General features: G+C 51.1%; 2 protein-coding genes across 3 annotated transcripts in view; one reads left to right on the forward strand and one right to left on the reverse strand.

Annotated features, from left to right (window-relative positions):
- TYK2 (tyrosine kinase 2) overlaps positions 1 to 14,154 on the reverse strand; it is a 122,378-nt gene that overhangs the window by 12,975 nt on the left and 95,249 nt on the right. The gene's annotated exons all lie outside the window — the stretch shown is intronic.
- Positions 3,774 to 10,905, forward strand: MRPL4 (mitochondrial ribosomal protein L4). Of its 2 annotated transcripts, none has more exons than XM_084885745.1 (9): positions 3,774 to 4,087; positions 4,172 to 4,238; positions 4,325 to 4,475; positions 6,242 to 6,293; positions 7,458 to 7,575; positions 8,489 to 8,595; positions 8,695 to 8,804; positions 8,877 to 8,953; positions 10,002 to 10,905. In XM_084885745.1, exons 1-9 carry the CDS (start codon positions 4,031 to 4,033, stop codon positions 10,145 to 10,147), a joined length of 885 nt encoding a protein of 294 aa, XP_084741871.1. In that variant the 5' UTR covers positions 3,774 to 4,030; the 3' UTR covers positions 10,148 to 10,905. The 2 variants fall into 2 exon arrangements, with proteins under 2 accessions (XP_084741871.1, XP_084741870.1); XM_084885744.1 differs by lacking the exon at positions 10,002 to 10,905 and adding an exon at positions 9,298 to 9,942 and having other exon boundaries at positions 3,867 to 4,087.

The following is a 14,154-nucleotide window of genomic DNA, read 5'->3' on the forward strand; positions in this document are numbered from 1 at the left end:
GGAAGCAGCCAATCAATGATTCTCTCCATCATTAATGTTTCTGTCTCTCTCTCACTCTCCTTTCCTCTATGAAATCAATATCTATATATCTATATCTATATCTATATCTATCTATATCTATCTATCTATCTATCTATCTATCTATCTATGCCTAAGTGACCAAATGACCAAATGACCAAATGACAGGTTGACTGGTTGCTATGATGGGCACTGACCACCAGGAGACAGATGCTCAATGCACAGGATTGGGCTCCCTCCTGTATGTATCAGGCCTACGTGGATCAGGCTGAAACTGGCTATCTGACATCCCCTGAGGAGTCCGGATTGCAAGAGGGCACAGGCCAGGCCAAGGGACCCCACCAGTGCATGAATCTGTAGACTGCAAAGACCTACTCTTGCATGAATTTCATGCAATGGGCTTCTAATATATATATATATATATATATATATATATATATATATATATATATATATACTCGTGTGTGTGTGTGTGTGTGTGTGTGTGTGTATAAAAAATTTCTACCCTGGAGTAGTTTATACTTTAATAGGGAAAACAGACAAAAAGCATTAAAAAGGGGGAGGATTGCCCTAGCCCCTTGGTCGGCAAACTGTGGCTCGCGAGTCACATGTGGCTCTTTGGCCCCTTAAGTGTGGCTCTTCCACAAAATACCACAGCCTGAGTGAGTCTATTTTGAAGAAGTGGCATTAGAAGAAGTTTAAGTTTTAAAAATCTGGCTCTCAAAAGAAATTTCAATCGTACTGTTGATATTTGGCTCTGTTGACTAATGACCACTGCCCTAGCCAATTTGGCTCGCTGGATATAGCGTCAGCCTGGGGACTGAAGGGTTCAATTCCAGTCAAGGACACTTGCCCGGGTTGAGGGCTTGATCCCCAGTGGAAGCAACCAGTCATTGATTCTCTCTCATCATTGATGCTTCTATGTCTCTCTCTCTTCCTTCCTCTCTGAAATCAATAAAAATATATTTTAAAAATAAATAATAAATAAAAAGGGGAGGGTTACGTAGGATTTTAAAACATACTAGTAAATACTGATGGGAAAAAATGGGGCAAGATAAGGGAGTCAAAAGGGCAAGGGGTGGTCAGCCCTAGCCGGTTTGGCTCAGTGGATAGAGTTTCAGTCTGTAGACTGAAGGGTCCTTGGTTCGATTCCAGTCAAGGGCATATGCCCAGGTTGTGGGCTTGACCCTCAGTGTGGGGTGTGCAGGAGGTAGTCGATCATTGATTTTCATTATTGGTGTTTCTATCTCTCTTTTCCTCTGTGAAATCAATAATATATATATATATATATATATATATATATATATACACACACACACACATTTCTAATATATTTCTTTTTTTATTTTAGAGAGGAAGGGAGGAGAGAGAGATAGAAACATCAATGATGAGTGAGAATCATTGATTGACTGCCTCTTGTATGCCCCCTACTGGGGATTGAGCCCAAAACTCAGGCATGTGCCCTTGGCCTGAATTAAACCTGGGACCCTTCAGTCCACAGGCTGATGCTCTATCCACTGAGCCAAGCTGGCTAGGGCAATAAAATATATTTAAAAAAATAAAATAAAAAGGGTGGTCAATAGAAAAAGACAAAAAAATATGGTGGTCAAGACAGGCTTCTTGCTAGAGGTGACCTTTGAAAAAAGAATCCAAGGAAGTGAGGGATGAAGCCATGTGGAGCTCTGGGAAAAGTATGCTCTAAGCAGAAGGAACAGTGTGGAATGTTAAACGCACATCTACAATTATTCTTTCAGGGAGATTCTTGCAAAGACCCTGAAGTGGGTTCAACATAGGTGAAGGAGCTGACAACCAAAGCATGCGGCCATTGGAAGGTTCAGGTCCCAGCCCTCTCACACTATACTCATTTCCAGGCTTAGTAAATTCTGTCCCCTCAGCCTGGAACACTGTTTCTTCTCTGGACAAACTGCCAATGGACCCTCAACTCTTACCTCCCCAGTTACAGCTTCAGAGAAGCCAATCTGAGACCTCATCCACAGACCCTGAAGACCCCTCCCCCCAATACCAAACCCTCAGCCTTCTCCGCTGGACTATATCTCAAGGGTGCCTACTGGATTTACTCCCGTGGTATACAGTAGGTGCCTAATACAATCACTAAGCAACAAAGTGCCATTCCATCATTCATCACAAAAAATCTTATCTCCCTGGCAATCTGCCTGTAAAATCAAACTGGTTCTGAGAGGAGACACACAGCTGTTTGTGTTGGTGACTTCTGGGAAGGGAACTGAGTTGGGGTCAGGGGACAGAGGTTAGAGAAAACAGATTTTTTCGTGCTAGTTACCTTTTTTGTAGTTTTTGAAAATTTCTTTACCACGTGCAAATTACCGACACAAACATAAAATGAATAAAAAGAATTCTACAAAACAAAGGACTAAAAGACTTTTTTAAACTGCAAAGAATGTGGAATTTTAAACACATGTTCACATTTGTTTTTAAATATAGTTTATTGATTTTTTTTAAGGAAAGGAAGAGAGAGGGATAGAGAGTTAGAAACATCGATGAGAGAATCATCAATCAGCTGCCTCTTGCACACCCCCTACTGGGGATGTGCTCGCAATCAAGGTACATGCCCTTGACCGGAATCGAACCCAGGATCTTTCAGTCCACAGGCTGACGCTCTATCCACTGAGCCAAACCGGTTTCGGCACGTTCACATTTTTTATTTTTGCAGGGATAGAGTACACAATGAAATACATTGCAAGTTTTAATTAACACTTCATACAAATATTCATATGTTATATATCAGGTGAAAAGGGGGGGGAAAAAAGCCTGTATCTTTAGCTCGTCTTTCAAATCCTCCAGGGTCCACCCTCATCCCTTCCTTGGCTCTTGCCTCACTTTGATGATAAAATTCGCCTTTAATAATAATGATAATAATGCGATGCATTAAGTTTTCACCTTGTGATTAGCATGGAACGTTTTGCCTCCGTTTATTTCATTAAAGTCCTACAACCGCTCCATTTTCCAGGTAGGAAAACTGACAGAGGTCAGTCCAGACCACAGACGCCCTGGTGACCAGGCCTGACCAGGAAGGGAAGGCTGCTATGGGCTCGTAGCGCCCCTGGAGGTCGTGCAGGGAACGTGGCAGAGAATTCATAAATGAGCATTTGGATTATGATGGGGGTCTCTGGACTCTCCGCTTTGCTTTCTCCTTGGAGAACCCTGGCTGTGCTCTGACAGGACAGGAACTTGGCCTGGGCGGGCGGGAGACACAGACCTACTCTGAGGGGATTGAGTGACGGGGATGGGGAGAGACACCCATCTAAGCGGATATGCACTGCTCTGCAGGCTCAATCCTGAGGGCTTTCTGTAGAAAGTAAGACCCCGCAAGTACACTAACAAGCAAGACCTCTTATTGAAAAACCATCGGGCAGTCTGGGAGGCTAATGGGGGGCGGGGCCGGGAGGTCGTGGCTTCCACCAGATGCGTAAAAGCTACTGGTCACGTTCCCTTTCAGTGGTCGGCAAACTGTGGCTCGCGAGTCACATGTGGCTCTTTGGCCCCTTGAGTGTGGCTCTTCCGAGGCCTGGGCGAGTCTATTTTGAAGAAGTGGCGTTAGAAGAAGTTTAAGTTTAAAAATTTGGCTCTCAAAAGAAATTTCAATCGTCGTACTGTTGCTATTTGGCTCTGTGGACTAATGAGTTTGCCGACCACTGCTAGGTGTCCTCCCAGAACCGCCCAGCCATGGGCGGGCCGCTTTTCCAGACTCACGCCCATTGGCTGGACGAGCACAGGCTCTTCCAGGGGGAGGGTGGCCTGGGGGGCTCCATGCTGTGGGGTCGCGTTCCCAGGTGTCGCAGGGGGCCCTTTAGGCCAGGAATGGAAACTGGGGTCCTGGGATGGCGGTGGGGTCTCGGCGTCCTCGCTCTTGCACGCTCGGCTTTTCGGCCCCGAATGGGGGCGGGGCCGGCGGCGGCGGCGCGGGCGTGACGTCATCACCAGGCGCCGCGCGCAGAGGGAACCCTGACCTCGGGGCGCGCGGAGCTGCGGGGCGATGCTGCGGCTGGTCCGGGCCGGGGCGCGGGCCTGGCTCCCGCCCACCCGCTGCCAGGTGAGGCCGGGACTGGGAGCGGGGTCCAAGGACCAAGGTTGGCGGGTGCAGGGCTCGTCTCTCATTCTCGTCCACCGTTTACAGCGGCTGAGCGTGCTGGCGGAAGAGGCAGCGCAGCCACCGGAGAAGCCGGAGCCGGTGGCGAGCCCGGGTGAGATTGCTGGAGTCGCCCCAAGAGGGGCGTCAACAGGGAGCTCGAACCCTTTCCCCAGACCCCTGACTTACCAATTGCTTCAGGTCCCCAGGCACCGGTGCTGCGAAAGTGCGAGCTCCCCGTGCCCTCACACCGGCGTCCGGTGCAGGCCTGGGTCGAGTCCCTGTGGGGCTTCGAGCAGGAGCGCGTAGGTCTGGCCGAGCTGCACCCCGACGTTTTCTCCACGGCGCCCAGGTGAACTGAGAGCCGAAATGGTGAACTGGGTGGCAAAGGGACAGGGAGCGCGGGTTTAGCAATCAGGTTGACCTGGGCTGGAGCCTCGGGCTCTCCACCTGTCCAAAGGGGATGATGATAGCTTTGCGCAGTGGCAATGAGGTTTATCCGAGGCGCGATTATTGCGAATTGGGGGAAAAAAAAAAAAAGAAAAAAAAAGCGGGGAGGGGATGATGATTTTTTTCTGCTGCATGGTGGTGAAGTTGGGAGCTGAGGAGAACAGCCTCTAGGCCGGTTAAGGATGCAGAACTCTGGAGTTTGCAGGGGTTAGGGATGCAGAACCTTTCAAATCCTGCCTTCCCCCATTCTGTCAGACTTCGAGAGGCTGTCCTGATGATTAGATGAGATGCTTCTGGCACATAAGTTCAATAGAAATGTTGATTATCGTTGCTGTTACTGGTGTTTGCAAAAATCGGTTACTAACAGTGTCTAAATCTTTTCTGTGTGCCTGGTACAGCCTATTTGCATTTTAGTTAACTAGATCTCATAGCAACACTAGGAAGGCGACCTGTTATCCTCGTTTTGTAGATAAGGAAACTGAGCACAGACAGATTAAGAAATTGGCCCAAGGTCACACAGCTTGTAAGCTTTAAAGCCACTATCTCAATCTTACTGGGCCTACTCCCAGGGCTGGGTTATTGCTTGCCCAGGTGTATGATACTCCTCATGTGCACGGTGTCTGGTACCATAATAGATGCTATTAATTCACCCCTCTTACTGTTATTGGTATGGTTTGCCCCTGCCTGAACAGAGTCCTCATCTAATAGAGGGTAACAAAGAAATTTTAAAACAACATATTGTGTTCTGTAAATATTTATCAAGCACCTATTGTAGTAGGTAGTGAATGAACACTGATGCTGCTTACAATCTAGAGGAAGGGTCAGCAAACTTTTTCGGTAAAGGGTCAGATAGTAAATACTTTAGGTTTTGCAACTAACATCTCCATGGCAACTATTGATCTCTAGCAATGTAGTGCAAAAAGCAGCCATGGATGATACATAAGCAAATGATCATGGCTTGTTCCAGTAAAACATTTTTACAAAAAGAGGCAGCAGGCCAGGTTTGGCCTATTTCGCCATAGTTTTCCAACCCCTGGCACACCATTACCCTGGCAGCTGTGTGCAGGGTAGCCACATAATGTGAGCCTCATCTCATGCAATTTAAAATCTGCTGGTAGCCACATTTTTTACAACAACGGGAAGAAACAAGTGAGATTGCTTTCAATATAATTTATTTAACCTGATGTAGCTAAAATGTTGTCATTTTAACATGTGGCGCTGCCCACATTTTAGGTGTTCACTAGCCACACATGTGGCCAGTGTCTACTGTGTGGGACAGGGCAGGGTTAAAGAGTCAAACCAGTTCACAGAGAAGGTGGCATTAAGTTAGCCGTAATGGTAGGAAAGAAGGAAGGTGTAGCTCTCTCTTTTGCAAGGGAGCTTCTCTGGGTGATAACGTTTGGGCGAGACCTGTAGGCTGAGAAGGAACCAGTCAGGGGAAGAGCGTTTCGGTCAGAGGGAACAGCAAATGCAAAGACCTGGAGGCCAGACTCCATTTCACAGAATGGAATGGAGGGCAGTGTGTAGACCTGGGGTCAAAGAAAGGCGGAGGCAGACCACACAGAGCCCTGGCTGGGGAAGAGAGGAGCCTGGGTTTTCATCTAATGGGTGGGGGCTGTGGGAAGGTTTTAAGCTGACGGAGACCTCCCGTGTCTCCTTCCTCCACAGGCTGGATATCCTGCACCAGGTCGCCATCTGGCAGAAGAACTTCAAGAGAATTGTGAGTGTCCTGCGTGGGGTGAGGTGGAAGTCCCTCAGTGTGTTGTCTCTAGACTACTGGGCTTGGGCCCATCTCTCTCTCCTGACCATCCACTGGCGGGTCATTTGCTGAGCATTTTCTGAACACCCTCTGTGCCCTGGGCATGGTGCCAGAGGATGGGACAGGAGAGATTCCTGCCCTCAAGAAGCTTACAGCTTAGTCGGAAAGGTGAACACGATCATGTAGTGATAATCTGTAAATGTATGGTTAGGGAACTTATCCCACAGAAAGGGATATTTAACCTCAGGTCTGCAGTAAGAGTAACTAGGTGAGTCCAGTCAGTGTGGCTCAGTGGTTGAGCGTTGACCCAGGAACCAGGAGGTCACGGTTAGATTCCCGGTCAGGGCACATGTCCGGGTTGTGGGTTCAATTCCCAGTGTGGGGTGTGTAGGAGGCAGCTGATCAATGATGCTCTCTCATCATTGATGTTTCTATCTCTCTATCCCTCTCCCTTTTCTGAAATCAATAAAATAAATATATTTTTTAAAAGGAACTAGGTGAAGGGGACAGTGGGGCTGGGGTGGAGGTAGTGGGGACAGCATATGCAAATGCCCTGTGGCAGGGGCCAAAAGCAGCCCAGTGGAGCTTAGAGGTCAGCAGGAGTCATGGTGAAGACCAAGGTTGAAGAAGCCATCGTTGGTTAGGACCTCTGCCTTCCATCTGCCCACCTCCGAGGTCTAGCGAGTTCTCCCCCGTCCACACCCTCCCTGGCTCCTTGTTGCTCTAGGAATGAAGCGGCTGGCCTGCCATTGAAAGATCCTCGTGGTTCCCCATCCTACACCTCTCTGATTCTCCGTGTCTGTCCCCACGCCCCACCTTCCTTTCAGTTTCAGCCACATTGGAATGATTCCAAAAAATGCTGAGCAACTACTGATGCCAGGCCGCAGAGTCCCTGCCTTTCTGGGACTGACAATCGGGAGTGCAGGAGGGAACTCTTGATTTCCTGTCCTTCCTCCCTCGGAAAGTGATCTGTGCTTGTCCTGATAGAGCCCCCTTCTGTGTCCTCTCTGGCTCCCCATGGCAGGCCCAGTCCATCCAGGTCGCTGCTATATTCCTGGGCTTGGTGCCTTTGGCTGCAGTGACATCTGCCGCATGAACCTGACCCCCCTCACTTTGTGTCCACAGAGCTATGCCAAGACCAAGACTAGAGCTGAGGTGCGGGGCGGCGGCCGGAAGCCCTGGCCACAGAAAGGCAGTGGGCGTGCAAGGCATGGCAGTATCCGCTCCCCAATCTGGCGAGGAGGCAAGTGGGCGGGGCGGGGCGGAGGCTCTGGGCTAACTCGGGGTCTGGATGTTTCTTTCTACACATCTGGCATGCTGTCTTGTTGGTCCCATTCCCTCTACCCCGCCTGGGGCAGCGACAGCAAGACTCAGACGCACACACCTCACTGCCCACATGCAGGCAGAATCTGAGAATCATTCACTCTTCACCATCCCCCGATTCTCCCCGACTCCCCACCTTCAGCCAGCTCCGGCCTTGGCCTCTCTCATCAGACTATGGCCGCAGCCCCTTTTGGCCCTGCCTCACATCTCATCTCTCCTGGCCACACAACACTCAGGATCTTCCTAAACCTCTCAGCTTCTGCCTTTGCATGAGCTCCTTACCTTGCCATTCCAGGCACTGATGGCTGCTGGACCCTCCCCATGTCCCCTTCACACCCTTTCTGCCCAGATAGCTCTGACTTAGTCATCTCCCCTTTGCCCGGTCAACTCTGCTCATGCTTCTGGTGTGTTGGGGCCATCCTCCTCCAGGCAGCCCTCCATGACCTCCCTTGGATTCTCTGTCCATCCACGCCCACTCCCAAACTCCTGGGCTGCGATGAAGCCTCTGTATGAATAGGAATGGCGTGAGGGCAGGGATCCTTCCATCTTGTTCTGTGCTGTATTCCAGAGCCCAGGGGGAGGGTGGACAAACAGGTGGACAATCCTCACTCGGGTTTGATGGCTGAAGAAACAGAGGCCCAGAGAAGTGAAGTTACTAGTCTCAGGGGATGCCTAATCAGGCCTCCCCTCCATCCTTCCCTGCCCTCTTTGCTGGAGTTGAGCCTGACTGCTGGCAGCTTACCCACCCCCACCCTCTCACCTACCCCTGGGGCTGATTTTTTACATCCAGTCCAGCTGGGCCCTCACCTGTTCACACACCTCTGTGCCCACAGGAGGTATTGCCCATGGCCCCCGGGGCCCCACAAGCTACTACTACATGCTGCCCATGAAGATGCGGGTGCAAGGCCTCAGAGTGGCGCTGACCATCAAGCTGGCTCAGGTACAGCCCCAGTCCCATTGGGAGCCCCTGGGGTGTTTGTGTGCGGGCTCTGAGGGCCTGGGAGATGGCAGCGCAGACCTCTGTCCTTCCTCCCATCAGGACAACCTGCACATCGTGGACTCCCTGGAGATGCCAACTGCAGACCCTCAGTACCTGACGGAGCTGGCCCGCTACCGCCGCTGGGGGGACTCCGTGCTGCTGGTGGACTTGTGAGGATGCAGGCCGAGCGGGGTGGGGCTGAGCTCCGCCCTCTCAGGCCTCACCTCCGGCCTCTCTTTCAGAGTGCACGAGGACATGCCTCAGAACATGGTGGCCGCCACATTGGGGCTGAAGACCTTCAACCTGATCCCAGCTGTGGGTGAGTGAAGGGTCCAGGGAGTGCCTGGGCCAGTTTAAGTCCTGTATCTGCCGCTCAATCACTGAGTGGCCCTGGACAGTAACTACCCTCTGCGCCACCCCCACCTTCACCCCCCCGCCCCCCGAATCCTCAGCTGGCCCAAACGGAGCACTGGGAGAACGATGTCTTTCTTAAATACTCTGATACCATGTTGTCCAACTGCGCTCACGGTGCTGGGCATGGAGTGAGTGCGAGGGCCACTGGCTGGCCCCGCCTGGCTCCGCGCTCAGGCAGAGAGGCCGGGTCAGGTCTGTCCTGAGCACAGCACCGCTTTGCCCTTCGACTGATTCCGAGCTCTCTCCCAGTCTCCTGGTTGCATTCCTGCTGCCTCCTGGGCATCTCCTTCCCTCCAGTGGCCTGGGCCCACACCGTCACCCTCCGCCCCAGTGAGTCAGCTCACGCACTTGGCTCTGTCTCTAAACATCCAGAAGCTGACCGCTTCTTGCCACCCTGGGCCAGCCCGCTGTCTTGATCAGCACAGCCCCCTCTGCCCTCGTCCCCAGAGTCTGACCCCCACCCCAGCTGCCAGACGACAACCTGTGAGCACCTGAGTCTGCGCACATCCCTCTCCAGCTCTGCATGGCTCCCCCTGCACTCTCGGGGGGGGGGGGGGAGCCCAAGTCCTCCCCAAGACCCCCCAGATCCTGCATGACCTGCCTTCTCCCATCCCTGCCCTCCGTCCTCCCTCTCTCCTCCCTTATTAACTGCAGCCCCACTGGGTACCTTGGTACATTGTTTTTCTTCATTTGCTCTGTCTGTGGTCGGTTCCGTCCATGGGAATCATGGCCAAGCAGAGCCAGGCACGTGGGAGGCTCTCAGTCAGAAGCTGATGGGTTGACAGTCCCTTGCCCAGGGTTCCCCCTTGGTGAGCTGCTGAGCCAGGGTTTGAGTCCAGGCCGCAGGGCTCTTGACCCCATGCCAGACCATGGTATCTCTGTAAGGGAAGTGCTCCCGGAAGGGGCTGCAGATGGGTAAAGCCCCGTTCTGACTACACTCCCTGCCTCCCCAGGCTTGAACGTGCACAGCATGCTGAAGCACCAGACGCTGGTCCTGACCCTGCAGACTGTTGCCTTTCTGGAGGAGAAGTTGCTCTGGCAGGACTCTCGCTACTCGCCCCTCTACCCCTTCCGCCTGCCCTACTCCGACTTCCCCTGAGCCCCGCCCCTGCGCCCCAGGGCCCACCAGCTGCCTTCCTTCCTGCAGCGCCCCGGCCAGTGCCTGCTGAGCCTCGCCGAGACCCTGGCGGCTGCGAGGGCAGCACTGTCCAGGCTCCCTCGTCCCAGTAGGAAGCTGAGGCCGCGAAGAGTGGCTGGGCGGGCCAGGCAGGCCACATGGTCATGACCGGGAAGGGGCAGCTCGGCAGAGAGCCCAGTCAAGCTCCCGTCCAATTCTCTCTTCTGTTTTAAAGATAAGCTTTATTTTTTAATTACAGAGGAGAAACAGAACAGCTCGTTGCCGTGTTGTGGATAATTCCAGCTGGCAAGTCAGGCTCTTTCCTCGGTGCTGGGCACCGCCAGTCCCTCTCCTCAAAGGGCGTCCTCAGTGCTGTTTATAGAAATGGCTCGGAGTTAGCTTCCCTGGTGAGCCAGCCGCCCGGGACTCACAGAGGGTCGGAGCACTGCCCTTTCCTGGGAACCTGCTCCTGGCACCGCTTGGCTCTCGGGCACCCAGACCCTGTTAGGAGAGCATGCGTACAGGAAGGTGGAGCGTGCCTGGGACAGCTAGTGCCAGGGGGATGTGGTTGCTCACAGTGTTGTACACCTGCTTCCTAGCAGGCTCTGGGTCCCCTTCGTTATGGTCCTTCGGTCCGATGTGGGGGCTTGATTCCACTAGTGGGTGCCATGTGCACTCCTGAGCTCAGAATCAGAATCACTGTGGTCAATAAATGAGAGAATAAATACATTTTTTTAAAACACCAAACCAGTATCCCAATTCTTACATCTGCTGAATTAATCCTTCTGTTGCCTCCAGCTCCGCACGGCTCCAAGTTAATTTTAAAAAAAATAAAATATTTTATTGATTTTGTACAGAAGAAGGGAGAGAGGTAGAGAGTTAGAAACATCGATGAGAGAGAGTCATCAATCAGCTGCCTCTTGCACACCCCCTACTGGGGATATGCCCACAACCAAGGTACATGCCCTTGACCGGAATCGAACCCGGGACCCTTCAGTCCCCAAGCTGACGCTCTATCCATTGAACCAAACAGGTCTCGGCTCCAAGTTAATTTTTAAAATAATCATAATACAGCCCAGCAAGCATGGCTCAGTGGTTAAATGAACCTATGAACCGGGAAGTCACGGTTCGATTCCTGATCAGGGCACATGCTTGGGTTATGGGCTTGATCCCCAGTGTGAGATGTGCAAAAGGCAGTCGAATGGTTTTCTCTCAACATTGCTTTTATTTCTCTCTCTCCCTTCCTCTCTGGAATCTTTAAAATATTTTTAAAGATATCATAATACAGACTATAAAATAATGTGGCTGATTTTTTTGAAGTCACCCAGAACTGTCATCTGTGTGCAGGCCCAGCCAGGCCAGGCAGCCACAGAGACCACCCACCAGCTGGGCTGTCCCTCACCAAAAACATCTCTGAAATGCTTCCCTTGGGAGTGACTTCAGAACTTGAAATGCATTCTTTGAAAATTCTCAATGGACATAAAGTTTGACCCTTAAAGCACCAGATTTGGCTAAGTAAACAACAGGAAAGTCATTCGGAGCCGGCAGTAAGAGGGTTCAGAGGCAGCAGGAAATGCTGTGTGGGCTTGAGACAGACTGTTACCCGCTTTTCCCTGCGCCTCTGACCGACCCTGTGAGGCGGCAAGGCCTGAAATAAGACCCAGCTGTCGTCCTGACAGCACCTAGCCTAGTCGAGATAGTCAACACTGGAAGCAATAGGCTCAATTGTCTGCAGCACAGTCATCAGGAAACCGAATGTTCAGCCCCTGCCCAGTGGATTTTCAAAAAATGGGTCAGGACATGTTTCCTGCACTGAGTCCCTCAGCCAGATCAGAATGAAGAAGGGCCCAGCCGGTGTGGCTTGTGGTTGAGTGTTGATCTATGAGTTGGGAGGTCATGGCGATTCTCCGTCAGGGCGCATGCCCACAGTGCGGGCTGGGTCCCCAGTGTGGGGGTGTGTGTGTAGGAGGCAGCCAACCGATGATTCTCATTGGTGTTTCTATCTCCCATTGCTCTCTGAAATTAATAAAAATAAATTTTAAAAAATGAAAAACGGGGGTTGGGAACGGCTGGGAAGAGGTCGATGGAGGGAAAAAGGAGACATGTAATACTTTAAACCAGGGGTCCTCAAACTTTTTAAAGTGGGGGCCAGATCACGGTCCCTCAGAGAGCTGGAGGGCCGGACTATATGAACTACTAATTCCTACTGTAACACCTCGGCTGCGCTCACTGCCCAAAAAACCTGGCGGGCCGGATCAGACTCCTCTGCGGGCCGCATGTGGCCCGCGGGCCGTAGTTTGAAGACCCCTGCAACAATAAAGAATTTAAATTTGAAAAAGAATGAGCTACGCCCTACCTGGTTAGGCTCAGTGACTAGAGCGTCAGCCTGCAGACTGAAGGGACCCAGGTTCGATTTGAGCCAAGGCCACATGCCTGGGTTGCAGGCTTTATCTCCAGTGGGGGATGTGCAGGAGGCAGCCAATCAATGATTCTCTTTCATCGTTGATGTTTCTATCTTTCCCTCTCCCTTCCTCTCTGAAATCAATAAAGATATAGTTTTTAAAATGTTTTTTAAAAATGAACTTGGCTGAAACCAGTTTGACTCAGTGGATAGAGCAAACAGCCTGCGGACTGAAGGGTACCGGGTTCGATTCCGGTCAAGGGCATGTACCTTGGTTGCCAGCACATCCCCATTAGGGGTTATGCAGGAGGCAGCTGATCGATGTTTCTAATTATCCCTCTCCCTTCCTCTCTGTAAAAATATCAATAAAAAAAATATTAAAAAACAACAACGAGCTAGTAAAAAAAAAAAAGTCCAGCCCTGACCAGTTTGGCTCAGTGGATAGAGCGTCGGCCTGTGGACTCAAGGATTCCGGGTTCGATTCCAGTCAAAGAGCATGTACCTTGCTTGCGGGCAAATCCCCAGTAGGGGGTGTGCAGGAGGCAGCTGGTCGATGTTTCTCTCATCGATGTTTCTAACTATCCCTTTCCCTTCCTCTCCATAAAAATCAATAAAATATATTTTTTAAAGAAAAAGGTCCAATGGCTAGAACATGCTTTTAAATAATTGGTGGGGGTGGGGGAGGGAGTGTGTGCTCAAACTGCCATAACACAGATTGGGGGGGAGGGAGGCTTCAACAACAAATGTATCAGCTCATAACTCTGAGGCCAGAAGTCCAAGATCAGCAGGGTTGGCCCCTGAGTCTCTGTGGAAGAATCTGTCTCATCCCTCTCCCCTGGCTTCTGGTGGTTTGCTGCCAATCCTTGGTGTCCTTTGGCTTGCAGACATATCACCCCAATTTCTGCCTTCATCTTCAAATGGCATCCCCATGTGCATGCACATGTGTGTGTGTGTGTGTGTGTGTCTGTGTCCAAATTTATCCTTTTTATAAGGACACCAGTCATGTTGGGTTAGGGTCCACCATAAGACCTCTTCTCGACTTCATCATCCTCAAAGACCGTATCTCCAAATAAAGTCATATTCACAGGTACTGGAAGTAAGAGGAGTTTCTCTTTTTAATTTATTATCATCATCATCATTATATTATTATTTTGCAGGGAGGAGAAACAGTTGAGCCTATGACAGTATGTAAGGGGAGAGATGGAGCAGGATGGGCTGTGAGGACTGTGGAAGTTGGCACATGTGGCTTCATCATATGTCCTTTCTGCTGTTGCCTATGTTTGAAAATCTCTATAATAAAAAGCCTTTTTAGAGAGAGAGAGAGAGAGAGGTGAAGACATTTCTTCAGGGGAGGGGGCTGTGCTACCTGCAAGTCCCCATCCCACCCTCTTGGGACACGGGCTAGCCCAGAGCCCAGAGAGGGAGAGGACTTCACAGCTTTTGAAAAGTGTCCTTTGTAAAGGCAGGCAGGACGTAGGCTGGCTCAGGCGAGGAAAGCTGGGACCTGGCTCCTGGGAAACGTGGAGGGCAAGAGGCAGCCCTGATGGAGCCAGAGGGTCTGCTATTGGTGCTCAGTTGACCTGGAAGC

Source organism: Pipistrellus hanaki, assembly GCF_964339955.1.
Source record: "Pipistrellus hanaki genome assembly, chromosome: 5".
Classification (NCBI taxonomy): Eukaryota; Metazoa; Chordata; class Mammalia; order Chiroptera; family Vespertilionidae; genus Pipistrellus; species Pipistrellus hanaki.